At 41.1% G+C, this 25,785-nt stretch overlaps 2 protein-coding genes and 1 long non-coding RNA gene across 8 annotated transcripts in view; 2 read left to right on the forward strand and 1 right to left on the reverse strand.

Moving 5' to 3' along the window:
• The window catches only part of ptprz1b (protein tyrosine phosphatase receptor type Z1b), an 85,042-nt gene extending 70,383 nt beyond the window's left edge, over positions 1-14,659 (forward strand). Inside the window, exons 14-34 of one of the 5 annotated variants that reach the window (XM_046072036.1) lie at positions 171-354; positions 1,283-1,510; positions 2,434-4,059; positions 4,420-4,564; positions 6,079-6,170; positions 7,390-7,475; positions 8,558-8,578; positions 9,474-9,570; positions 9,661-9,743; positions 9,927-10,061; positions 10,783-10,914; positions 11,077-11,234; positions 11,330-11,465; positions 11,568-11,714; positions 11,877-11,970; positions 12,266-12,339; positions 12,472-12,600; positions 12,688-12,840; positions 12,959-13,101; positions 13,186-13,321; positions 13,438-14,659. In XM_046072036.1, coding sequence (XP_045927992.1) covers positions 171-354; positions 1,283-1,510; positions 2,434-4,059; positions 4,420-4,564; positions 6,079-6,170; positions 7,390-7,475; positions 8,558-8,578; positions 9,474-9,570; positions 9,661-9,743; positions 9,927-10,061; positions 10,783-10,914; positions 11,077-11,234; positions 11,330-11,465; positions 11,568-11,714; positions 11,877-11,970; positions 12,266-12,339; positions 12,472-12,600; positions 12,688-12,840; positions 12,959-13,101; positions 13,186-13,321; positions 13,438-13,602 — 4,164 coding nt within the window. In that variant the 3' untranslated portion in view covers positions 13,603-14,659. Of the gene's footprint in view, positions 1-170; positions 355-1,282; positions 1,511-2,433; positions 4,060-4,419; positions 4,565-6,078; positions 6,171-7,389; positions 7,476-8,557; positions 8,579-9,473; positions 9,571-9,660; positions 9,744-9,926; positions 10,062-10,782; positions 10,915-11,076; positions 11,235-11,329; positions 11,466-11,567; positions 11,715-11,876; positions 11,971-12,225; positions 12,340-12,471; positions 12,601-12,687; positions 12,841-12,958; positions 13,102-13,185; positions 13,322-13,437 lie in introns of those variants that run through there. The other 4 variants (XM_046072037.1, XM_046072039.1, XR_006828539.1 and 1 more) reach the window with 4 other exon arrangements.
• Positions 1-25,785, forward strand: part of LOC123984856 — a 73,681-nt gene that overhangs the window by 24,192 nt on the left and 23,704 nt on the right. The window lies entirely within an intron of this gene.
• On the reverse strand, positions 16,364-23,965 carry LOC123984851 (HMG box-containing protein 1-like). 2 transcript variants are annotated; one of them, XM_046072045.1, is made up of 13 exons: positions 23,944-23,965; positions 22,529-22,633; positions 22,021-22,128; positions 21,717-21,912; positions 20,745-20,874; positions 20,334-20,445; positions 20,129-20,220; positions 19,712-19,868; positions 19,488-19,632; positions 19,199-19,317; positions 18,832-19,015; positions 18,598-18,739; positions 16,364-18,510 (listed from the first exon to the last, which is right to left on the reverse strand). In XM_046072045.1, the coding sequence occupies exons 2-13, from the start codon at positions 22,617-22,619 to the stop codon at positions 18,493-18,495; spliced, it is 1,494 nt and encodes a 497-aa protein (XP_045928001.1). In that variant the 5' UTR covers positions 22,620-22,633; positions 23,944-23,965; the 3' UTR covers positions 16,364-18,492. The 2 variants fall into 2 exon arrangements, with proteins under 2 accessions (XP_045928001.1, XP_045928000.1); XM_046072044.1 differs by lacking the exon at positions 23,944-23,965 and adding an exon at positions 22,953-23,013.

Consider the following 25,785-nt stretch of genomic DNA (forward strand, 5'->3'; position numbering starts at 1 on the left):
CGAAGAAATGTAATACCCAATGTTGAAGCAAACAACGCAAACACAAAATAGAAAGTTGCTTTTATTGTTTTTTTCCCCCACAATAATAGAATAGTTTATCTCATTATGTTCTTGTAGTTTCCTTATCTAAGAAACCCAATGTTTTTGTGCACTGCCTCTTCTACTTGCAGTTAAAGAATCATGGTCCACCAGACCAAGCTGGTGAAAGTGGCCTCCCTTCTCCCCAGTCAGACCTCTACAGCCCTCCTGTGGAGGACATCCAAGTTACAGACATCTTCTATGAAGACACAGTCTACAACTCTCCACTAGAAACCACCACCTCTGCTGAAACAGTCTCCGCTGCTGCGTTGCCAGGTCAGATTTGATTGGACGAGCTTCATCTTTTTTCGGCACTGTTGTTTACCAAAAACATCTAGGGTTGGTACTGCTACCGCAGCGCTTCATGCAGGGCCACGGAGGAATTTCAGCTCATAAATATTTAAATGGGTAGTAGCAGAAGACTTTTCATCCCCGGACGCTTGCCAGATTCTGCTCAAATTAACACTAGTATCGACACTGACATGTTTAGGTTTTGTGCTGACGTTTTATACATTAATTTTAAATTGACACCTATCTTGTTTAAATGTCTACATTTTATACATGTTAACAATAAATTATATGAACAGCTACTGCTGCTTAAATTGAAATCATTACAGGAAATGGATGTTCAATGGCTGTTCACTTTTGATGTGTCTACTTTTGCCTGAAAAGCCCAGAAAAAAAGGCAAGATGGACTATTTAACTAGTATTCACTCTGATTTCTCTGGGATTATTCAGTAAAGGTTTTGTCAGTTTGTCTGTTTGTTTAAAATCTTAAAATGACTTAAATTGGTTTTCTTTATTTTTGGACTTATTATTACGTATTGTTTGAAAATGCAGTATTGTGGATCCTGCTTATCTGAATTTGTGGTGTTTTGTTAGCTGATGCGAGCTAAGCATAGTTGTATGCATGACACAATAATAAAAACTTCATTCATTCATTCATATAACATATCATGTGATGTCTCATCACGTCACATGACATCCTACATTACATTACATCATGGCAAGTCAGATCATCTGTCATTGCATGTCATGTTGTGACATCATAGCATGGCTTGGCATGTGACATGTGGTAATGTCATGCTGGTTCGCGTTTGGTCCTCATGAAAAATCATATCACATCATGTCAGGTCATGTTGTGCCGTGTCACGACATGGCCTAACATGTCACGTCACGTCATTATGTACATTCTGTCCCACAGGTGATAAAGTGGACTCTGTCCCCCTGCTGTCCTCTGAAGACAGAGATGCCCCTGACAACAAACCTCTACCAGAAACGATTGCCTCAGTTTCGTCCACCCCATCCCCTCTTTGGATCACAGCAAGGGCGGCAACCGCCAGTAACACACTCGCTGAGTCAGTCTACAAGTCATTGACCACCTCCTCTCTTCTCATGGTACTGATGCATACAACCCAGCCCATGTTTAATGGTAAGATGAAACACTCAAGAGCCCCCTTTCTAAAAATATATATCATATACTATAACAAATATAACTTTTACTTCCAGTTAAAAGTGTATTTATTATATGAGGAATTTTACACAGCAGCAGCATGATATAAATAGAAGTATTTTTGTGGTGGGTAGGCAGCTGGACTTAATTGCCTGTCTTCTCTAATAGCCTACTGCTGTTTGGCTAATCACTGCTGTGCTCTGTGATCTCGGTGGCATGTTGTATAGTGGCATGATGTAGACAATGCTGGTGGTGGTGGTAGTATTGAGGATGGTCAAAAAGAATGAGCTGCCTTTGATGATTGGAGGGATAATCAGCGGCAGCATCACTCTCTGAACTGGTTCACAAATTAAATATATGCTTGACTCTTCCTCAAATCTTGCAGCATGTTATAGCTCAACAGGGGGCCCTATTTTATCTACTTGAGTGGACTCAAGCTGAGTGATGAGCATCTACTTTTGGGACTCTTCTTCTTGGTCTGCATTCTTTTCTGTGGCTCAGTGGCACACTCTGGTGGTTGTTTTTTTCCTTCTGCCCTTCTCACAGAATGCAGGGTTCACTTCATCTTGAGGGTGCCTATTCAGTTCATTTTCACCAAGTTGATTTATGACATCTCTTTCATTCAGGAACTCACTAAATAACTTCAAATACCCAGCCGTCTTTTTGCATTATGTGTACGGTGTGGTCATCATGATGACAGACAACTCCTCCTTTGTTAAGTCAAGACTCAGTACCTATGTCTGAACTTTTCAACTTCAGTCAAACTTTCATGTGCATCATATCTGGGAAGTTCAGTTCTTACCTTTTCTTCCATCTTTCCTGGCACGAGAAACACATTTGGAAAGGTGACATTTCAATGCTTGTGGGTTTTTTTCAGACTTTTACTTTGGCTTTTCTTGCAGCAAATACACCCACGTCCAAGGTCGAGGACTCAGCCATCGAACAGTCCTCTGGCTTAATGAACTCTCCCAACACTCATAGTGGAGTGATTGAAAACCCAGTCTCTGTCCCAGAAGGGGAATTCTCTGCTGAAGGAGATTTATCCAGTGTCACACCTCAATCGCTCAAACCTTTTAATGAATACACCAGCAGTTTCCGCCCTTCTCCTGCCCTCCCTGAAGACAAGAGGAGTGGCTTTATTTTTAATCATAACGACAAGTCCCCTGAAGAGTACTCTATTGTCCCTCTACAAATGGATTTAGAACGCTCTCAGATCACCACCACTTTGGGTTCTCAGGATCGCTTAATCACTGCATATTCCCTTTCTCTGCTGCCTGATGATGACTCGTGTACCATCAACTTATCAAAAACAAACACAGTTGAAGGAAATACCCCAAAAGCTTCTCATAATCAAATTGATGGTAGGATTCAGGATCATCTGAACATCTTGCCAGACCCCAATAATGAAAAGCAAGCCAGGACGGACAGGCATAAATCATCTTTCTTTGATGCTAAAGGTTTGACTTTGCCCCGTCCCTATAATTCAGAGGAATCCAACACAGACAGGGCAGCAGAGGGAAGTGGATCAGGCTATGGCCATTATAGCAACAGGCTCAATCAGGAATTTGATGCAGTCATGACTGACCTCTCTACAATTCCAAATTCAGTTATTAGCTTCAAGGTGGATAATACTGGGAAAAAGAGTAGATCAACAGGAATTAGGATGTATAGTGAAACAGATAATGATCCAGATGGGGCCCGACACAAAAAAAGTAGTAAGAAAGAGTTTGAAACAGCTGCAGAGACAGAAATGGAGGAGAATGAATATGAGCCAAGTGGGGAGGAAGAAGAAAAAATAGATGCAGAAGGAGTCCGTGACTTTGGGAATCAGAGAGTGAGGAAAGTGGATGGTGAAACAGATGAGAGTGCCCAACAGCTCAATAGCACAGAAGGCTGGGACACGTTGAAAGAGGAAAAGAAAGAAACTGAGGTTGAGTCTGTAGTAGTAAAGACACTATACTCTCACTCCGGCAGCGGGGATGAAATTGAGTCCAATTTTAGAGTTTTTAGCTCACCTGAGGACGTCAGTGGTTCTGGAGAAGGTGGTGAAGATAGAAAGGGAAAAAGAAAGAAAGTCAGCGATGACAAAGAAGGTATAGCTGTAGGTGGAAAAGAAAGCGATGAGAAAAGTGATGGAAGGGAAGATGGAAGAAACGATGATCTCCAGCCGTCTGTCAATCAAGATAAGCCTGTGGGAACACTGTTTGGCACCAGTGAAGAAAATGGCAATGGACTTGACGAAGAGGGTCAAAACAGAAGTCCTGTCAGTCAAGTTGTTGGGGGTAACTCTACTTTGGAGGACAAGAAAGAGGGAGATGATGATGGTAAAACAAATGGAGGTCTGGCGAGTGAGGAACCCATCGCAGGAGGTGGTAAAGAGGGTAGTGATGCAGCTGTAATTGGGGAGAGTAATTTGCAGCAGTTCTCAAGTGTGGACAGGTTGTTGTTTGATGCTGCAAGAAATCCTGTCTTGGGGCGTCTCGTCCCTCTGCTCAGACTGACAGATGGCACGGAGGAGCAAACAGAAGGTAAATGTTACTCACTGCTCAGCTTTTCCTCCGCTTTGCAATTTAGTTTTTCCCTCTCACATATATCTTTCCATGCACATAATTTGAAATGCTAACCTAAAGGTTGGTGGCGCTCTTTTGTTTTGTTTATTATGTCATGACAACACTGTTATTGCTGGTGAAAACATAAACCCTTAAAGCTGCAATAATCAATATCCTTAAGAAAGAACAGAGGATGAAAATGACTAAGTATAATGTGAAAGGGATTAATCATAGTGGCAAACCCACAGAAATATGACCCAGTTCCCCTCAGCTTTATGAAGCATTTTAGCGTCTCTCAGCTCATAGTTTTGGTTTCTTTCTTTGCCTCTCCTCTCTCAGAAGGCAGCAACAGCAGCCACGAGTCTCGGGTCGGGCTGGTCGGAGGTGTGGAGAGGGAGAAGAGGACAGTTGTTCCGCTGGCTGTTGTCTCCACTCTCACCATCCTCTGTCTGCTGGTTCTAGTGGGCATACTCATCTACTGGAGGTACACACACACACACACACACACACACACACACACACAATGTCAATTTCTACCTGCACTGTAAAAATGATCAAGGTAGTTCAGTTGTTGCCTTAAAAATGTGAAAGAAAAGAAAAGCTTAGTTTCAACTCATGATGTTACGTTAAGCAATTTGTTTAATTAAAGATCATTTATTGTTTGAATTTGATACTGTGAGTTAAAACAACTATATACTGTATATTGCATTGTCCATTCTAGGAAACTTTCTTTCTCTTGTCAAAGAAACATACAATTCTACGCCCTTTCAACTCACATTTTTAAGTTAACTAACTATATAAGACATTTCCTGTTTAATTAACTTGGAAATGTAAGTTCACCTGCTGCCTTGTAAATGCAATCAACAGATTGTCTTTATTTCAACTCACAAATTCAAGTTCATAATTTACATATTATCTTCCGCGGCTCGCGATGTGCCAGGGCAGTTTGTTGCTGCGTCGAGCTATGAACTGCTTGGTGAGCTCCTGTGCACTCCAAAGTGAAAGCTGAATAGTTGGCAAACACTGCACTAATCACGTCCTTTCTGAACAAGCCTTAAGGCCGCCATCAGAAACCCTTTCCACTGGCGGCACTAGTTTTGTTTTACCACAAAAGGGTCTATATTTTGGATGGAATTTGAATATATGACCAGGGACGTGCACAGGGGGGTTGCTCTGGTTGCCCGGGCAACTGCCCGTTTGCCTTTCCTGACTCAAGTTGCCCTTCCGACTCGCCCTTCCGAGAAAATAAAATAAAATAAAAAAATAATCGCGATCGCAAAGCCTCATTCACTTCCATTCGGGCACCGAAAGTGAAAGTCAGTAGGGGAAGGGCAAACTCTGTTTAAGTGGCTGCACTGCTGCAGCGCTGCCTGCACGTCAGTCGATTCTGTTCCCTACCGGAATTCCTGTTTCCTTCCTTTATGCAATCATACTACAACAAATCATGCGTAGTTTTGCCCAGTTACCATACGTGATACGTACCAAGCGCAACTGAATGTACGGGAAGCCAAAAGGTTAAAAAAGGATTGTATTTTTTTCCGAAATCTAAGCGTTTTTTTATTTAATCAGAAGTTTCTTTACATATTACAAAACTATTTACAGAACAGCCATAGTACTCGTACTAAAAAGTATCTGTACGGTATACTCGTTTCAAGCGAGTACTCTCTCAACCGTAATAATTAGTTGATTATGTGTATGTTTCTCTCAAACTCAAATGTCGCAGCAACTAGGCAGTTTTTTTCTCTTGCTCCCATCCTCGCACACTCGCCTTTTTCTTACATTTTACAACTGATAACTTACATACGCAGGTTCAATCAACACGACAAAAGTCTAACTTTCTAAAACTCATATAGTTGAGTCCAAAATCCAAAACTTGCTCGAGCTATTTGAGTTAAAAAGAAGAAGTAAGTTGAAATAACTAATGGGTCTATAATGTTTTACAGTGTGGAGCATTTTCACCTGTGTACCTCACAGTTTCTTTATTTGTTTGTGTTACAGAAACTGTTTCCAGGTGGCAAATTTCTACCCAGATGACAGTGCATCACCTAAAGTCATATCTGCTCCATCTACACCCTTGCTGCTGGCTTCAGGTAACACACACACACTCACAAACACACACACACACACATTCATAAAACATTATTACATAAACATGGTGATATCAAACAGTACTGGGCCGAAAATGTTAAGCAAACATTCACCCTTTGGTTTCCAGTGTTGGGCAGTAACGCGTTACTATAATAATATTACTTCTCCCAGTAACTAGTATTGTAACTAATTACTTTTCTAAAACAGTAATATTATTACTAGTTACTAAGGCAAGTAACGCTGCGTTACTCGTTACTGAACGCACCATCCTTGATGTAAATCCACGACTGTGCGACAGCTCAGCTGGACCGGACTTTGTTGTTGATGTCCGCTGATAGCCAAAACTAAAGGAAGAATGTAGAACGAGGGAGAGAGGCGTTCTTTCCACAGCTGTATACAGTAGCTGCCATTATTATGTCACAGTCTAAGATTCAAAGAACATTGTTGTCTGGTGTAAGCTTTCAACCGGAAACATTTCTACATCTGATTTATTGAAGCATCAGCTGAAGCAACACAGCAACGTGAAACTTACAGGAAGAAACTCCGGCAGCTGCTGTCACTGATGCTGGACTCGTCGGGAGAGAGTGACGTTAACATTTTGTAACAACTGAATACTGCTCTTATAAATAGGCTACATGTGCAGTAAAACGGCTGTTTAAAAGTTGGGATTTTCGTGCTTTATTTTTTATTTCAGCCGGTGTCGTAAAGAAACGTTAGGCCTAGGCTATATGCTTTGTAAAAACCACAGTCCTTGCTGCTGTTATGAATATGATGTTAGTTAAAAAATCGGGGGAGACTTCTTTGTTTTGGGGGGAGGGGGGTGGTAGGGAAAGCAGTGTTTGCCATAATCAGCCTATAATTTGGATAATTATCAATGTGGACGGCCATATTGATTTCCCAAGTTTTTACTAGGCGTATTTAAAATAATTTTTTATTAAGGAGCTGTATTGAGGAACACATACTCGTGCAGCACCTCCTGGCTCGCTCCCTCTTTCTCTCTCTCTCTCTCTCTCTCTCTCTCTCTCTCTCTCTCTCGTGAACACCGCTGCACAAACCTGTCCAACGTTGTCTTTCTGTGGGAAAAACTGGAAAGTAATATAGTAACGTAACTAGTTACTTTTATCAATCAGTAATAATTAAAGTAATAATATTACTTTTTTAAGAAGTAGTAAGTAACTAGTAATATTTTCGGAGTAACTTACCCAACACTGTTGGTTTCAGACGGTCACGAGCCACTAACAGTGAAGCAGTTTGTGAGGCACGTCATGGAGCTGCACACTACCAACACCTTCTCCAAGGAGTTTGAGGTGCGTGGGATGTTCTAAGTTAGAGTTTGTGAGTTGAACAAAATGTCTGTGGACTTCATGAGTGGAACAAATAGTTTATAGCGGTTGGAACATATAGAGCCACAAGAAAAATAACCCTCAGAATTTGCTTGCAAAGGTTGAACCAGCATAAAATAACTCTTAGTGTTCATTTAGTTTTGGTTCATGTGTATAAGTAGACAGTACCTCATTCGTCATAGCTCCTTAATGCTCTTCCATATCTCTATTAACATCATGTTCTTGAAGAATGGCAATTTAGCACAGTGATAACGTGTACTGGTAACTACAATGCACAACATGATGTGGAAGGGTGTTTGGTACTAACCATGGCAGTGCTACTTGATTCTCCAAATTCAAATATGCAATCCCATCAAGCTAAAACTACCTGTCGCAAGCTTTCAGACTGGTCAAACCTTCATCTCTGTTTGAGGAGTGTCTTGTGGAGTATTAACATATCTTACTGTTGTTAGGCATTTTAGAATAGCTTGTGGGTTAAATTGAACAATAGGTACATCTGCATGACATGAGTCACCTCTGTTTCCTAGCATGAACCTCCTGAGTAACACACAGAGATAGGATTAATTGCAGCAAACATCTCCCATGTACAAATTTGTGTTTTCCCCCATTTTGTTGCTTTGTTTTTGCCTTTTCTATAGCTGCAGCAACAAGCCTATATTTTACATTAATCTAATTTATATATTTTTTTTAAAAACAGGTGAAACTGAAGGAGCAGATCACAGCCTTAATTTGTAGATACACGCAAGCGTTTTAGGTCATTCCTTAATATGTCACAGTGTAGAATAATAGGACTTACTTGCTAACTTGGGTGGAAGCTAAAAGTCCACAGCTCAGTTGGGAATGTCAGTGTATTTCCCACTTAACACTGCCTCTCAGTGTGTATCTGAACCCCATATTCCTGTACCTGCACTGACGCCCTGTCTGTCTGTCTGTCTGTCTGTCTGTCTGTCTGTCTGTCTGTCTGTCATCTTGCCTCCCCCCCACCCTCCTTTCACCACCTCCACCAACATCGTCGTGCTTTCTGCATCCCCACTACCCTCCATTAGATTGTCAAAGAATCCTATGAGGTAAGACACCTACAGTCTCAGCCCTCTCTATTTGCAGAGGTGTTACTTTCTTTTCCTTTTTCCTCAACTCTAGAAAAGTTTTGTCTAAAATGAAAGCCGCCCAGTAGTCCATTTGTGTACTGTCTCATCTGTTTTCAGATGTGATATGATATGTGAACTTATAATAAAGTTTATTTTTTCTTTGCCAGTAATGGATAGGCATTTTGTTATATGTGTGCAAATGAGAGTTTTAGTTATTAAGAACTGCCTGAGGCAGTGCTGCTGTTCTCTGCTTCTTCAGATTTCAGTCTGTATTGGAAGCTGACTACAGATATATTTTCAAAGCGAGATGGAGCCTTCTAAGTGGCATTTTACATATTTTGTTAATCCATATTTGACATTCTATTATTACATATTTATAATAATTTATGACAATGAAATCCCACCATCCTGGTGCAACTACCTTTCTAATAATTCTGCTTTTGTGAGACTGTTGTCCCATATCTTACTGAATATGAGGCTTTCAAAGAGGTCACACTGTAGCATCAGTCTTCTTCATAAAACAGCCTTAGCACATGTGTGCACTTACTGAACCAAAGGTTAATGTAACTCTGTATTTTTTCCTCCACATCAAAACTTTTTCTTAATTCTAGTTCATTCCACTTCATTCAGAAGCTGCTTATTGACTTGTTGCTTTGTCTTCACTGTAGATATTTAACCATTGTATGGTAATAATATAGAGAGCCACAGACTAATAAAAGATACAAAAGAAAACCTACTTGTCCAGAAGAAAAATTCACATTTCATGTTAACTGTGTTAACCAGAGTGCCTGCAGTGCTGCCGCACTAAATAGCAGTTTTAGTTTACTTTGAGCAACTAACCCAAATCTTCTTTGTGTTTTCTATTGTTTTTCAGGAGGTGCAGGCGTGCACAGTGGACATGGGCATCACTACCGACAGCTCCAATCACCCAGACAACAAAAGCAAGAACAGATACATCAACATATTGGCCTGTACGTCTTTGTGAAGGATCACTGTTCAAAATTTATATGTAGTTGTTAAAAACAGCAGTAACAAAACTGGTGAACCTTTTCCTCTCCCAGACGACCACAGTAGAGTCAAGCTCTCCAGCAGTTTGGACAGAGATGGGAAATGTGGGGACTACATCAATGCCAACTTCGTGGATGTAAGTATGTTTTTGTCAGCCTCGGATGTTAATAAGTAGACTGGCACAGGGGTGAAGACCAAACCACCTCAGCTGTTTCCAAGTCAAATCAAAACCAGAAACACGTTGTGTGTTAGGTGGGTCTTGTCTGCCGTTGTTAGAAATGCACTGTACATTGTGACTAAATTGTGGTTTCCTCTGCAGGGTTATGAGAGAACAAGGGCTTATATCGCAGCTCAAGGGCCTCTCAGAGCGGGCAGGGAAGACTTCTGGAGGATGATCTGGCAGCAGAATGTTGGAGTTATTGTCATGATCACCAACCTCAAGGAGAAAGGACGGGTAGGAGGTCACGCTGCTCCTGCATCAACCACAAGTCTTGCACAAACACCAGCTTCTCCATTGAGATCAGCAACATTTCATCTGATGTTATACATATGCATGGCAATTTGCATATTGATTGTTCTTTTCATCATCACATGTAGGTGCCAAGCTTGAGTTTCCTAATCTTGTGCTGCTTGTAGAGTTTGGACGTCTTGTTTTCTTGAGGTTTAATGCCTTCTACCTTCATGTTATCTAAAACAAGATGCTGAAATGTAATTTAAAGTGAATGTTATCTCCAATGAAGAGTCAATGCTGTCTGATCTATCAGTGGCAGCAAGCAAGCAGGAAGTGTCAGTTTTAGAATTACATTGTTTGGATAGAAGCCTGCATCAAAACTAATTGTAGAGATCTGCCTACAAGCATTTGTCAAGCTGATATTAGAAACTGATTCTGTGGCCACTTTATAAAGTTGACAAGGCGAACGTGTTGGCAGACAGCAGCTTATTTGCACATCCAGCAAACACAGAGCAACCCTAGCACTCAGTTGGAGCTGTATACTATTTCTTGTAAATTCTAACATGCTGAAAAGAGTATAAATATATAGTTTTTCCTAACAACTCAGGGACAAAAGGACCTCTGGCACAGCTACATCTGTACAGACAGAGAAACTTGTTCGTTGTTCTCTCACACATCTCTATCGGTTATCTGCTCTTGTTTTATCTTCGTCATCTCTCTACAGACAAAATGTGACCAGTACTGGCCAGAGGAGAACCAGGAGGAATACGGTCCATACCAGGTGACCCTGAAAAGCAGCAAGACCCTCGCTTACTACACACTGCGGACGTTCACTGTCAGAGATACCACATATAAGGTACTTCACACGCACTCTCCATCTCTCTCTGTACACCAACAAACAAAGTGAGTTTGGGGTTCTGTTCCAACTAGCTCTGTTCAAAATTAAAAGCACTGGCTTTGTAAAACTCTTCAGATAAATGTATCCACACACATAATAACACCCTTTCTTGTCCTCCAGACATCTCAGAGGAAGGTTGAACACACAGTCCTCCATTACCACTACACCCAGTGGCCAGACATGGGCGTCCCAGAATACACTCTGCCTGTCCTGTCCTTCATCAGAGCATCCTCCCGGGCACGGACACAGGAGATGGGACCAGTACTGGTACACTGCAGGTAGACTCTGTGTGTGTGTGTGTGTGTGTGAGAGCTATTATTTCAGATATACCATGTACTGAATCTATGTTTTTGACATGTGATCTGTGGCACAGTGCCGGCGTAGGAAGGACAGGAACCTACATAGTGATAGACAGCATGCTGCAGCAGATCCAGGATCAGGGTACGGTGAACGTTCTTGGTTTCCTAAAACATGTCCGGACGCAGAGGAACTTCCTGGTTCAGACGGAGGTAAGTAGACTGACAAAAAGACGCACACGTACACACCGACAGTGGTGTCCTCAATGTCAGTCAATCCTTATTTAGAACAAACTGTTTCTCCTTCTGGTGTAGGAGCAGTACGTGTTTATCCATGATGCTCTGGTGGAGGCCATTTTGAGCCGCGACACCTCGGTGACATCGGACCTCCTCCACACTTACGTGTCTGACCTCCTGACCCCCGGGGCGTCAGGCAGGACACGCATGGACAAACAGTTCAAGGTATTGCATGTTGCCATTTTCCCCCCCGTGCTTTGTAAACCTATATTTTGTTCTCTCATTTGACCTTTCAGGCATTCAGCCAACACTTCGATCAAATTTTTATCATGCAAGTGTACCCACTGAATGTTGCAAATGTAATCGACTGTTTTTGTTGGGTTTCAGTTGATCAGCCAGCGCCAGGCGAAGCACGCAGACTACAGCACTGCCCTGAGAGACGGCAATGCTGAGAGGAACAGAGCCAGAGCTCTGATGCCTGGTAAGCAGGCCTGGTTTACTAACTGCTTTGGGTCCCCAGACCCACAGAGAGCCCCCCAAAGTTCCCTGTGTGTCAATTTGTTTGTGGCAATTTATTGAATTGTAACTTTGTTTGGGGATATGCACCTACTGAAGCACAACATCAGCTGACATGATGAGGGCCTGCTTTACAGTAGAACCTGAGTAGAAATCTACTTCATTCATTACAGCTGATATAGAGTTTACATTTTACATTTTCTCTGTTCTCTTTTTTCAGGTGTCATATTGCTGACTCATGTCTTTGTGTTTTTGTACAGTGGAAAGATCAAGAGTCTGTCTGACCGCTTCAGAAACAAATGTCACAGGGTACATCAATGCCTCCTACGTCATGGTAAGACATCTGGAAGTATATATATAGATATATATTTTTTTACTGTTTTATTTATTAAAGGGCACTTTAGCTTTTCTTTAATGCATCAGCAAAACATTTGCTAGAAGTTTTATGCTGCTCGTGTATTCACAGGGATATCACCACAGTAAGGAGTTTATAGTGAGCCAGACTCCTCTGAGCAGCACGGTGGCAGATTTCTGGAGAATGATCTGGGAACACAACACACACACTGTAGTCCGTCTGCCAGACACACACTTTCAGGTATAACAGACACACAAACACACACACACACACACATACGTACTTTTAAACACACACTCTCACATGTCTTTCTGTTTTCCTTTTCAGAGTGAAGAGAGGGAGTCTTATGTTTACTGGCCCAGTAAAGACCAGCCAATGAGCTTTGAGGGGTTCACTGTCTCGTACTCGGGGGAGGAGCATGTCTGTCTTTCCAATGACGAGAGACTTTTAGTGCAGGACTTCACATTGGAGTCTCCACTGGTAACACACACATACTCACACATAGTATACTGCATGTTGTACTGTGTATATATACTATATATATGTATATATACATATACACATAGATAAACAATCTTAACCTCTCCTTTCTGTCTAGAACAATTATGTTTTGGAGGTGTGTCAGTACAGCGCCACCTGCTGGCCCAACCCAGACAGTCCCATCAGGAACAGTTTTGATCTGGTCAACACAGTCAGAGAGCACAGCAGACATTCAGATGGACCTACAGTCATACATGATCCGTGAGTACAACATAGACAGGGTCACTCATTGATTTGACATTTTTGTTACTTTATTTGTAGGGGTAAATCTGTGTCTGTGTGTAGGTTGGGAGGCGCTACATCAGGGCTCTTCTGTGCCCTTACCACCCTTTCCAGTCTGCTAGAGGAGGAGGGAGCTGTAGACGTCTACCAGGTGGCACGAATGACTAACCTCATGAGGCCTGGTGTTTTTAATGATATAGTAAGCGCACACACACACACAATAATGTAATTGTACCTCAGACATTTACTAGAAAGACATTCCTCAACATCATTTATAAAGAAAGTAGCTGGTTTCTATAATAAAATATCGTTCAGAATGTGTTTTACCCCCCACAGGAGCAGTACCAGTATCTGTACCGCGCTGTGCTGAGTCTGGTGAGCAGCCAGGAAGACCAGAGAGCCCTGCAGAGTCCAGAAACCAATGGATCTGTACCACTGGGACAAACTAACATCGCTGAGAGCCTGGAGTCACTCATGTAGACACACACACACACACCAGTGTAGACTGAGGTTCTGCCCATCACGTGATGAGAGGATGAACACAATCATTTCTGTGTCTGTGGTTCATAGCTGCGTCCACTGTGCATGCTAATGCTTTAAGGTACACTATGCTCAACAATCATTATTCAAATTACAGAAATAAAACCCAAGAACCCAGTATAGTCCAGTAAAACTTCAAGTAATCCAAAACAGCACTTTAGCTGTCTGATACACAGTGACTACACCCGAAAGCTTTTTGCCATTCACAGGTTGCTGTTTTTTTATTAAATAACAGGTGGCCACTAAACAGGACTGGCAGGTTTAGACAAGCCATTTAAATAACCTTGATGTTTCATACTGTCAGTGTTAGCATGCGCAGCAGGCTAAGCTGCAAAATCTGCTGGACACAGAGCGTTTTTCATTTCATGTAAAGTGACCAAACATCTATGATATGACTCATCCTTTGAAAGAGAAAAGGCAACACTTTTTAAAAAGGAGTCCTATTTTGGGGGTAACTAATGGATGTATTAATGGCTAATAAATCATTTGCAAATACTTTATAGATCAGTTATAATTCTTTAAATAAACTATGTTTGTGTTGCCAGGTTGCAGTTATTTCTGGAAAAGGACTGCAGAAGAAATGGATCAATATCCATTTAGTAACATCGTATTAAAAACTGCAGACTTGCTCATTAAACCCTTTGTTAATGGCTTGTTAACGTTTTAACTACATGCTTTATTAGAAAGTGACTGTTTTTACAGTGTAGAAAGAACAAACACCAGCCAATTGGAGTTTTTGGCAACCCAATAACGGATCTATAAAGCATTAGTAAATAATGTATTACCCATTAATAAAGTCATTATTTACAATTGAGAAGTCATTTTATAACCGTTTCTCTGCTTTTCCAACAAGAACCTGCAAACCTTCCAGCTGTGTATCTGTTGCTGGTCAGCCTGGAGCCTAATGCAGCAGAGCGACAGCCAGTAACCTTTTGTTGGCTTTCACTAAAAACTGAATGAAATAAACAAATAAAATTTAAATAAAAACATCAAAAAAGTTCTACCTAAATGTAATTGGAAATATTGAGAAATTGGAAAAATAAGATTTTTCTATGTGATAGAAGGAGTGAGCTATTTGATTCCAATAACACATCTACCTTAAATTCATAACTTGTCTATTTCTTTCTTTAACATTTATTTATCTTATTTGTCGCTTCTTTCATTTGACCCTTTTTATTGTTACTTTTTGCTTTCCTCAAAAAAATTGAAATAACTATCAATAAAATGTTAAACTGGCGAAACAAACAAAATTAAAGCAAGATTTATGAAAAATACAGTTGAAAGTAGAAGTAGCTTTCAATGTTAAAATAAGGGGAAATGATGCAGGAAAAGACATTACCCTAAACCCTTGTTTTTCCTACCTAATATTTTATGCACTGCACATTAACCAGCAGATTGTGGGGCTCAAACTACCGTGTATCCTTATCTAGAGTAATGTTTTGAATAACCAAAATCTCTTAAGGCTTCACTAGTGACAGTAAAATGACTGCGGGTGTTTACTGCTGTTGAATGTCTCTGTTCATGTCTTGTCTGACATCATGGTCTCTGGTACCTTGTGCCTTTTGTAATTCATGTTATTGTACTTTAAACCGCTTTTGATACAACAACTGTGTGACTAATATGCCAAAATAATGACCTGTGACTTTTTTGCATCTTCGCTCGTTACTTTGGTGTGTAAAATCCGAGAGGAGAGGGGAAAAATGGCATCGGGCTCAGATGTAAAAGATGTAATCTAGGATTTAAAATGATATTCCACACAAACACACGCGTGACAGGTGGCTGTAAAAAGTTTGAATCCGTGTGAGTTAACAATGGACTCCAATGATAACGTGTCTTCAGAATATAGAAAAACATATATCAAAACATCTCTAACCACTCCTGCGACAGAATAATCAATCACTATAATCAGGTGTAAGAAAATCATGACATCATTCAGCTGAGACAGTGGTCACATTGTTTAGACAATGACACAAATTGGTGGACTTCTGTTAAACCTTACTGGCACGGACTGAAAATGAGAGCTGAGACTGTGGATCCATGCAGGTCTTCTGCCTCCCTGTGCCACTTGCTGTGACTGTTTTTATTTTTGAGGGAGGGCGTCAGACACGATCAATCAACCTCTCAATCACTTGTAACATTGCAGCTTCTGTCTGTGCCACTGTTCCACTTTGTGCCATTTGTTTAGCTCACGTGGGGATGCAAAATGGCACAAATCGTTTAGAGGCTCCTGCAACTGAACCAGACAGTGATTTGAACCAGATCTAACTGTAATGTGTCTTTCTGTTTAAATATCCCTGAATACATCAAAAGGCCAAATTACTGTATGTTTATACTGTACCTCTATATATTTTCTATTTTACTATAAGAAAAAAAGTGATTTTCTAGTCATTTACACATATATAACTGTGTGGATTCTATTTGATAATTTTAGCCTGGAAATATTGATCATGTTTATAGTTTTAATGGAATGTTATCTCTTTTTATCTTTATGATTACAGTAGCATCTTAATGTCTATACCCGTTTCTCCAGCCATAAACTGGTGCAGTCTGTATATAGCAACATGTTGAAGCAACATGATTTAAGATTTTTTTCAAACCTTGTGTATGATTTAAATAATTAAAATAAAATGTTCTACTCTCAAATGTTTCCCTTACTTTTCTTAAACAGTCTCAAACATTCAACGATACAGGACAAATAGGCTTATTGAGTTATCATGCTTTTATTCATACTATAATACACTATATTGCATTGTCTCCCCTGATCGACCTGTACATGACATGATGGTAACAATACACAAAAGATAAATAATCAATGCACAACCATGAACGGTTACCAAAGATTAAGTCAAAACCAAAAATATAGATTTCTATAGAATCACATTAATATTTGCCATACACATTATACTGTAGCAGTCACATAAGATAAAGTGTATATAGTGCGTTAAGAATAAACCTCGTTACGCAGTGAGATTATTAGTTAATTTTTTTTTACTGTTTCTGTAAACATGTCAAGTTTCTCAAGCATTTAAACCCTAAGCAGATCCCCATCCTGCCGTTCTCTCTGCATCGATATAACTCTATGTGAAGGTAAGTACAAGCGCTTTCATTCAATCACTTGCTTCTAAAGCCTCACACACCTGGGCTCCCACACCCCTGTCAGTTTCCTAATGATGTTTGTTATGTTTGCAGTGGGTGTGTTTACATGCGCTCTGTACTGGAGTTAATATCACATTACATAGGCTGGGTTTTTATTTAGGATATTTACACAATTTATTGTGTCCTATGTGCCCTAATCTGTCTCTTCCCATCCTATCTGTCAAAAATAGGTTCGTTTTACGAGTGTCTGCCTTATGGAGGCTAGAAATGGTTTTATAATCTTTTCCTGCTTTTGACATAAAGTAAAGCCATCAAAACACACGAGGGGAGATAAACCACAGGGGGTGGGGCCAAACAACCACAGTTGTATATGATTTTATAGAGGAACAAGACAAACACTGAAAAAAAATTTATCTCATTTTATAATTTGTGGAAGCTAACTTTCTCCGGAAACTTCTTGAGTAACATGAACCCTCATCAACCCTCACCAGTAATGTTTCTTTGATTATACACACACACATATTGTACTTGATAAGACACAAGGAATCCTATTATGGCACATTAAAATGTTAGAATCAAAAGCAAATACATATGAATTCCTTCTATGAGTCTTTTCAGTTGCCCCCTACAACTACTGGGGATCCAGTGTCTTGCTAAAGAACACTTCAGCAGTGTAGATGATGGCAGACAAATCCAAATCAAGTCCTTGTGTCAGTCTTCTGTAACATACGCCACGCAATTTTATATCCTTTGTGAAATATGTATTAATCACAGTAAATCTCAAATGAAAGCAAAAAAAAAAACAAAAGACCAAGGAAAAATGCTATTACTACAATGGCTGTCAGAAAATTTAGCTTAATAAAACCACAGCATTAATTCCATCAGCACAATGTGTATTTCATTGTGCTTCCTCAAGCAACTGTCGGGAAACTCATCACTTAGCTCACTCAAAATAAAAGCTATCCAGAGTGAATTGAAGGGAGTGTGTCTCCTGAACTGCTGGAAATGCTTTGAATGTTTAGATATAAAGGCCTCTCACTAAAAAAATTTGGTTAAAAAGTTGAGGTAAATAAAACCTCCGGGCCACTACTTGTGAATTTATGGTCTACATTTGTTTAGTAACTAATTATTACATGATAAATGACACAAAAGCAAAGTTAAAATATATAGTCTTGTGCAAATGCAAGTAATACAGGCAAGAAAATACTTTGTATATATCTTTACATATATCACTTTGGGAAAATAGCTACATTCTCTACCTAAAATGCTACAGCACCACAACTTCCACCTGTTTCAAGCATATGAAGAGAAACTGAAAATAATCTGAATCTTGCTCTCTCTCTTTTTGTTTTGTCATATTCCTGTAAAATCAGTCATGAAGATGAACTCCAGTCATAGATAAAACCCAGCTGATCTGCTTTATAATTTAGTTTGGAAAGAGCGTCCTCTCAGGAGGGAGACGTGGCGGTGCTCTGTAGCGTTAAAATGTGGTGTTCTATTAACAGGTAGTGATTTATACCACTTTAAAATGTTACATCCAGCCCCTTCCATAAGCGAGAGAAAGGGAAGTGACTTGTTTTAAAGCAGCTCAAACTGTATACAAAAAGTAGACGCTGCTGCTATTTTGTTAACAAAATATAATGAAGCATATTATTAGGTTACACATCATAACTCCATAACCCTGTGTGTACTCCGACAGGCTGTGCTCATTGTTCCCTCTTCTTGTCTGCAGCCCTAATTTCCCTGACAACCCTGTTGGACACAGAGGAGAAATTAGACAGCAATACAAAGAACTGGTTTCAGCTGTGTGTGTGTGTGTGTGTGTGCGCGCGCCCTTACAGAGTTGGCCCGTTTGCGTTTCCAGCAGTCTGGGTTGAGTCTTTTCTGTTCGTCTGCGAGGGCTTTGGCCTGTACCGTGAACACCCGCCGCTCCTCACTTCGCATTTTCTTCCACCGCTCACCAAGGAGGACGCTGATCGCTCTGAAACACACACACACACACATTACCTTCGAATCAACATTTGAAAAACGCTGCTGCTTCACAACACACATTTAGACACAGAACACGCCCACCTGTTGTCCTTGCCTGGGTACATCTGTGTGTACTCCACCCTGAACTTCTTGGCGAACAGCATGAAGGCGTTCATTGGCCGCTTGCACTTGATTGGCGTGGCGTTGCTGCTTCCTGCTGTGCTGGCATGCTGGCTTTTGGTTGGCTTTTGGCGAGGAGAGTGGGAGGGGCCTGGACTGTGGTCGTCTGCAGGTTTAAACAGATCCACAGTTGACAGGTTTGTTTTCTTCCTCTTTTCTGAAACACATCCTGAACCTTGCCTGAGTGTTTATTGTTGTATTTTGCAAACCGAACGCTGGCTGGTCTTAATGTTTCTGCTTATTCAGACAGTGGGCTCTCTTAAAATTTAGAAGATTTGAAGAACAGCACCTTGTAATGTGTCTCTGTCTGGAGAAACTGCTTCCCCGCTGGACCTGGAGGCACGTCGCTGTCTGGCCATACTGCTCAACACGTAAACCGCAGAGGAGTCCAGAGGAGTGAAATCGTAACTGAGGAGGACAGACATAACAAAAGGCTCTGCTATCTGCTGATGGGCTTTCTGTTGCTTTAGGTTTAGGACAGCACTCAGCATTAATATTAAATCATTTTCAGTTAAAAATGTGGATATTTACAAGTTGCAAAGTTTAATGGAGCATTATACTGTAAGCGCCTATTTTACCTCCTGAATGTGTCAAAGACCAGTGAGTCGTCGGTGTGTTTGGCATCTCTGTGCCCTGGAGGAAGGCACACACCTCCTACCTCCATTTCATAGCACGGTATCCCATGATGCACCACGGTCAAGCTCGGATAAAATGACGACCACCCTAACAGAAAGTAAGACTGAGTGTAAAGAAGTCAGTTTCATGTTTTTCACAGTTAGTGTTTTCTCAGTATCGCCCCTACCTTTGTTTTTGACGTAGAAGGGGTGATCAAGTTGGCACCGGGCGGTCATGGGGGCATGTCCGAATGCCCCGGGGTCGAAGGTCAGCTGTAGGACAGCGTGGCCAGACAGCACGATCTCTGAATGCTCCACCAGCTGCAGACCCTCAGAGCCATAACTCTGCAAAAGAGCAATCAGTGTTTTTACTCATTATGTATGGTTACTTTATTTTGGTGGATCGTTGCTCATTTTTGCACACAGACTATATATTTTCATTCTCCACCATTGGCAGAAAAATGACGTGCCTTCTACTCAAATTTTACAGATCGCAGCTGTTAAAAATACATTAACACTGAACTGAACAGAGTCCACATAGCACTAAAGAAGGAAAATCAAATCAATAAGTCTAAGTGAAGCCACAAGCTTCTTGCATAATGTACCATTACATCACCAGAGTCTTCCTCAGCAGAGTCCAGGTCCTCCACGTCCTGCCATTCCACATTAGAGCCACTGTGGAAACGCAGATGAGTGCCTGATGACAGAGAAGAGCTGCTCTGAGATAAAAATAATGGCCTCAAATTAAATCTCACAGAGAAGCCTTCTGATTGATTCACCTAGTCACACTCAGCGTGTGCATGTGTCTACCTTTGAGAAAACAGTGCCAGGCGGTGGGTGGCCAGGAGACGCTCCAGCCCATGTCTTCATCATCGGACAGAGAGGATCTGGTCGACACTGCAGAGCCACATTCGCTGCTCTTCTGTGGAAGCATGAAGCGGTAGCATTATATCATTACTCAACATTATATTATGATAAACAGCTGCCCATAGAGCCAAGAGCTGTATGTTTGCACTCTAAACAAACACTGCAGCAGCTCATAGCTTTCTCTGGCACATGGCTTGGAGGTTCGTTTTGGTAAGTAAAAGACAATAAATGACACTCAAATTTAAAAAAAGGAGTTCAAAACTCTTTTGAATTGATCTTCAGATACCATGTTCACATGAGTGACAGTGAGTGATGATAAAGCAAAGAGTGGAAGCAGGTAAACACGAGCTCTACCCTGCTGCGCCGACACTCCCGGCCATGACCTCTGGGGGGCGACAAGGTGCTGCTGGAGAGAGGAGGAGGAGGAAGCCGAGCGTAGGAATGTAGATTACTGCTGGCGCTGGAGAGGCAGACCGAAGAGGAGCTGGAAATGACACAGGATTGTAAGTGGCTCCTACTGCCAACAACACAGACAATCCCCTAACTTGTAGAAGCAAATGTAGGACAGAATGATACTTTTGTAGGTCTGATGCAATATAGCACAAGTGGTGTTACTGTAAAATTAAAGCTTACAGAATATCTTAATTCTTCTTAATGTTCATGTTGGTGTTGTGTCAGACAGTCACTTTGGTGCAGCGCTGCATTTTATGTTGTACTTGTGAATATTGATTCTAATTTTGGTATGCTTAAAAGCAAGGCCATAGCTACCACTGAGAACGCCAAGGTCATCTCCCTCAGTATTGTCTCAGGAACTTTCAGGTTTTTAACAGTCTAAGGATTAGTTTACATTCTGCGATTACATACAAATGGCATATTTTAAGCCTTATTCTGAGTCAAAATTCTTACATTTGAGTGTCATAGGCCCAAAACATTGTGTAGCAATAAAGCTTTTATTACTTCACCAGAATGACATTCCTGTCATTGGGCCAGGATTTCAAACTGCATCGTGAAACTGAGTTGTGCAGAGAGATAAGAACTTACAGAACATAAATTATAATAACAGTTAAATTCATTAGAATATGTGGGAAAAGAAAAACTTTTTTTAGTGGCTTCTTAAATTTCTTAGGAGGCTGAGGATGCACCGGGTGACTGCAGAACCATGACCTCAGTATTTCTAAAATCTTGGCTAAGGCCCTGCTCACAAGTTATTTTTGTTTAGATCTGTAACATGGCTGGGGAGACACATTCCAACCTTATATACAATGTTACATTCATACCTTTCATCTGTGACATTCAAGCACATGGGGAAGTACACAGAGCACTTACCTGCTGTGAGAGGGCTCCTGGAGCAGTGGACTCTGAGGTCCGGTGGCGATGTGCGCTAGCTGCGTCAGCCAGTGTGTGTCAGGGGGCTGTGTGTGCGTGTGCCGCTCTTGGTGGGACACGCCCACATCCACCTGGTAGACAGGTGGTGCTGTTGGCTCTGCCTCCTCCTGAACTTCCTGCAGGTCTGGAAGGTCATCTAGGGGGAGAAAACGAAACACTAGTTGATAAGTTTGAAGCGCACATGTGTTATGCCATTCATCCATCCGCTGCGTTAAACCCGGTGTATGCCCGTGCCTTTATGTACCATATTCCATGTAACTGTCGCTGGTGGGGAAGCCAGGCGAGGAGGGGAGGCGTTCCTCGCAGCAGAGCAGGCCGTGTGATTGGTCTCCATCTGCATCCATCCTCACTCCTGAAGGGAAGCCCAGCCAAACAACAGGAGATTAAAGTGTTGGAAAGATAGATAGACTGACGATAGCCTTTAGAATGACGCAAATTAAATTAAAGATGTCTATTTCCCAAATGGTGGTGTGTTTTCTGAATCTATTCCCAATCTATGTTGACTAATCTGTTCTTAGAATATTAATATTGTCGCTATTAATTAATCACTGATTACTTGTTATTATCAAATAATAATATTAAGGTTTGCAAACAGCTTTCACAATTGCAGAGATTAGTCTGGCAGTTACAGGGAAACTCTACATGAAGATCTTTTCTAAATCACTGGCGTATCCCTTTCAGAGTTTTGCGTCAGTAATTACACAGTACAGACGGATGCACATTAACTCTGCAGTCCACTGCTCTGTGGTTACCTGTGTTTTCACCCTGAGCCTCTGAATCTCGCACGTTCTGGTGTATGGGGTCGCTGGACGGCACAGCTGGGGTCACCACCTCCCATACCATGATGTCCACAGTCACTGAAACATGCAGACAGCTGAATAACTATAAACAACAAGTCTCACTTGATCAGCATCATAGTTTTTTTTTTGTAAATGATTAGATTAAAGGTCAATGGAAAATGTCATGTAATGTCAGTAATGTTTAGCTGCAAGTTATAATAGGTAAACATTACTGACATCTGTATCAGCATTAGCCTTATTCCAGAATCCCATGGGCCAAAAACCCACTATTCCCCCACCCCAGCCCCCCCACGCACACACCTTTGTTCCTCTACAACAACATGCCTTAACCTTAACCCTTACCCTACCCCAACTGTAACCTGAAAGCAGTCTCTACCTGTGGGGACCTCAATTTTTGTCCCCGAGGTGACACAAGTCCCCATCGGTTAGTGTCCATTCAAGTTTAAGTCCCCACTGGGACACATGAACATGACACACACAAACCTAATCCTTCACTGAGCTGTAATGTATAGGCTATTTATGGTTGTGGTGACATAAGGAGACATAAGGTAACACTGGGCTGCCTGCCATTACATAATAACACCGCTAAGTTTAGACACATTCTCAGAGCTCCTGTATATATACCACTTCACTATTTAATGGAAGAGTGCGGATATAAATGTACACACAACACTTTGGGATGTTCTGTTTCTAACACGTAAACATGATAAGAACTAGTTTATTATCTATTTCACAATATTGTCATGTGACTCCCTCTTGTTTATAAACTTTCAGATCCTGCACGCATGCGCATAAAAAGCCCATTCATTCAGTCGAGGGCAGCGATAATACATTTAAAGCAAGTAGTTCAAAATGAGTAAAAAGCACGAAATTAACCATCCAGAATAAACGGACTATCGTTACACTAGCCGCTGCTGTTAAATGCTACTGGTGTCATCGTTTTTTTAACGCTTCGCAAAACTTCAGACGAAGCAGCGTTATTTGTTGTCACGAAACAAAAAGTACCGTTGAAATACTGAAGTTACGTCGACGAAAACGAGAAAAGGCGTTGGTGTCTGTGTTTTAACGGACACATTAACAAAATCAATGAGATTCGGAGTGTAGAAATATGATTAAATACATTAAAACGGACGAGCCATCCGACTGCGCAAAAGCAGTTACAACACAACAACTAAAGCTAACGTCAACAATGAAGCGTCAGGGGGAGAGCAGCGAAACTGCAGATACGGCAAAAAATAAACGTTGTCAATTTCACATTATTACTCGTGCGCCAAGTTCAGGGGGAAATCATTCAAATAGCGTAATCATTAATCAAATTCAACGCTTTAAAACCCCCAAATGATTTCAATGAACTTTCCTTAACTCACCAAAACAGTCGCCTTGTACGGGGAAAGGGGGCTGGTATAAACACATTTCCTCCAGGAATGCTATTGGCCAGAACTGATGTCAATCTACAGATTCTGTCATCCTCATTGGTCAGTGTGGTGCTGGCTCGTTCTCTTCATTATCATCGCCACAACAATAAAACATAGGGTGGGTGGAAATGATGAAAGATGGCTAAACCAAAAGTACCACAAGTGACAATATCAAAACATGGAATCTCCTGTACACTGAGCATATTTTTAACACCGGGGTCAGGCTGTGAGACGACATGATAAGTAGAAAGTAAAACTATTAAACAAAATCAGAATCAGAATCAGAATCTGGTTTATTGCCAGGTACATTTTCACATACAAGGAATTGGTATGAATTGGTGCTTACAGTACACATAACATAAATAGTAATATAAATATATAAAAAGTAAGGAGATCAGAAAAAATTTACAAATATACAAAAAATATAAAAAGATACAATAATACTATAATACAATGCTGACAAGTATGTGCAAAACAACATGAGCATAAAGCACAGTTGAGCGTTGTTGTAAAGTGTGGATTCAGTATGAGTGTGTGTGAGTTTGGGGAGGGGGGCATGAGAGTCACTGACAGTGGGGACCCGGGCCTTGTTGAAGAAGCCCACTGCCATCGTAAAAAGAAACTGTTCTTGTGGCGAGAGGTTTTGGTCCAGATGGACCGCAGCCTCCTGCCAGAGGGGAGAGTCTGAAACAGTCAGAGTCCTGGAGGCGTACAGGTCCTGAAGAGATGGAAGACTGCAATCACCTTCTCTGCAGAGCGAATGATACGCTGCTGCCACTGCCAGGGACAAGGGCAGGCTGCAGCGTACCAGATGGTGATGGGGGAGGTGAGGATGGACTCGATGATGGCGGTGTAGAAGTGCACCATCATTGTCTTTGGCAGGCTGAACTTCTTCAGCTGCCGCAGGAAGTAAATCCTCTGCTGGGCCTTTTGGAGGTGATGTTTAGCTCCCACTTGAGGTCCTGGGAGATGATGGTGCCCAGGAAGCAGAAGGAGTCCACAGTGGTGACTGAAGTCTTTCTGAAGTCTGCGACCATCTCCGCTGTCTTCAGAGCGTTGAGTTCCAGACTGTTCTGGCTGCACCAGGTCACCAGATGGTCGATCTCCCACCTGTAGGCGGACTCATCCACCAGAGAGGAGCCCAATGACTTAATCTCAATTGTCAGACATCCAGTGCAACTAGTACAACAGGTAGTTTCAACCAAGGGACCTGGTCAGACAGTGGCCCTCTCCTGTGACATGTTTGTACATTGTATCCATTGTATAAAAGCCACAACTACATTTTTTTACTGTATTTATAGATGTTTCAATGCTGCAAGTAGGAAAGGGAGAAACTATAATCAGAGAAAGTCAGAAGTGGAGTAGCCAAAAACTCTACTAGGATAAAAAGTGCCATTACTTTATAATTACAAATAGAAATGAAAGTAGAAGACAAAGTAAAGAAGTAAAAAAAAATAGTAAAATTAAAAAGAATACACTTACTAACTTTATGAGTAAACAAATAAATAAACAAACACAACAGGGCAATATTCCCCAGTTATTCCAATTGAAAGGAAATAGTACACCAGCAGGTAATCATTTTTAAATGCCATATTTTGCTCTGTGATGTTCTATTGGTTTGGCAAATAAATCAGTAAATCAAATATGAATGGACAATGTCACTATAGAGTAGGCCACAGTGTCCTTTTTGATAATGCCAGCTACATTTCAGCACACCTAATTTATGACGTCTTAATATAAATAAGGGTTTAAGTTAACAGGACACAGAACAATGCTGGGTGAAATAGAAATGGT

The sequence above is a fragment of the Micropterus dolomieu genome, linkage group LG16, assembly GCF_021292245.1.
Source record: "Micropterus dolomieu isolate WLL.071019.BEF.003 ecotype Adirondacks linkage group LG16, ASM2129224v1, whole genome shotgun sequence".
Classification (NCBI taxonomy): Eukaryota; Metazoa; Chordata; class Actinopteri; order Centrarchiformes; family Centrarchidae; genus Micropterus; species Micropterus dolomieu.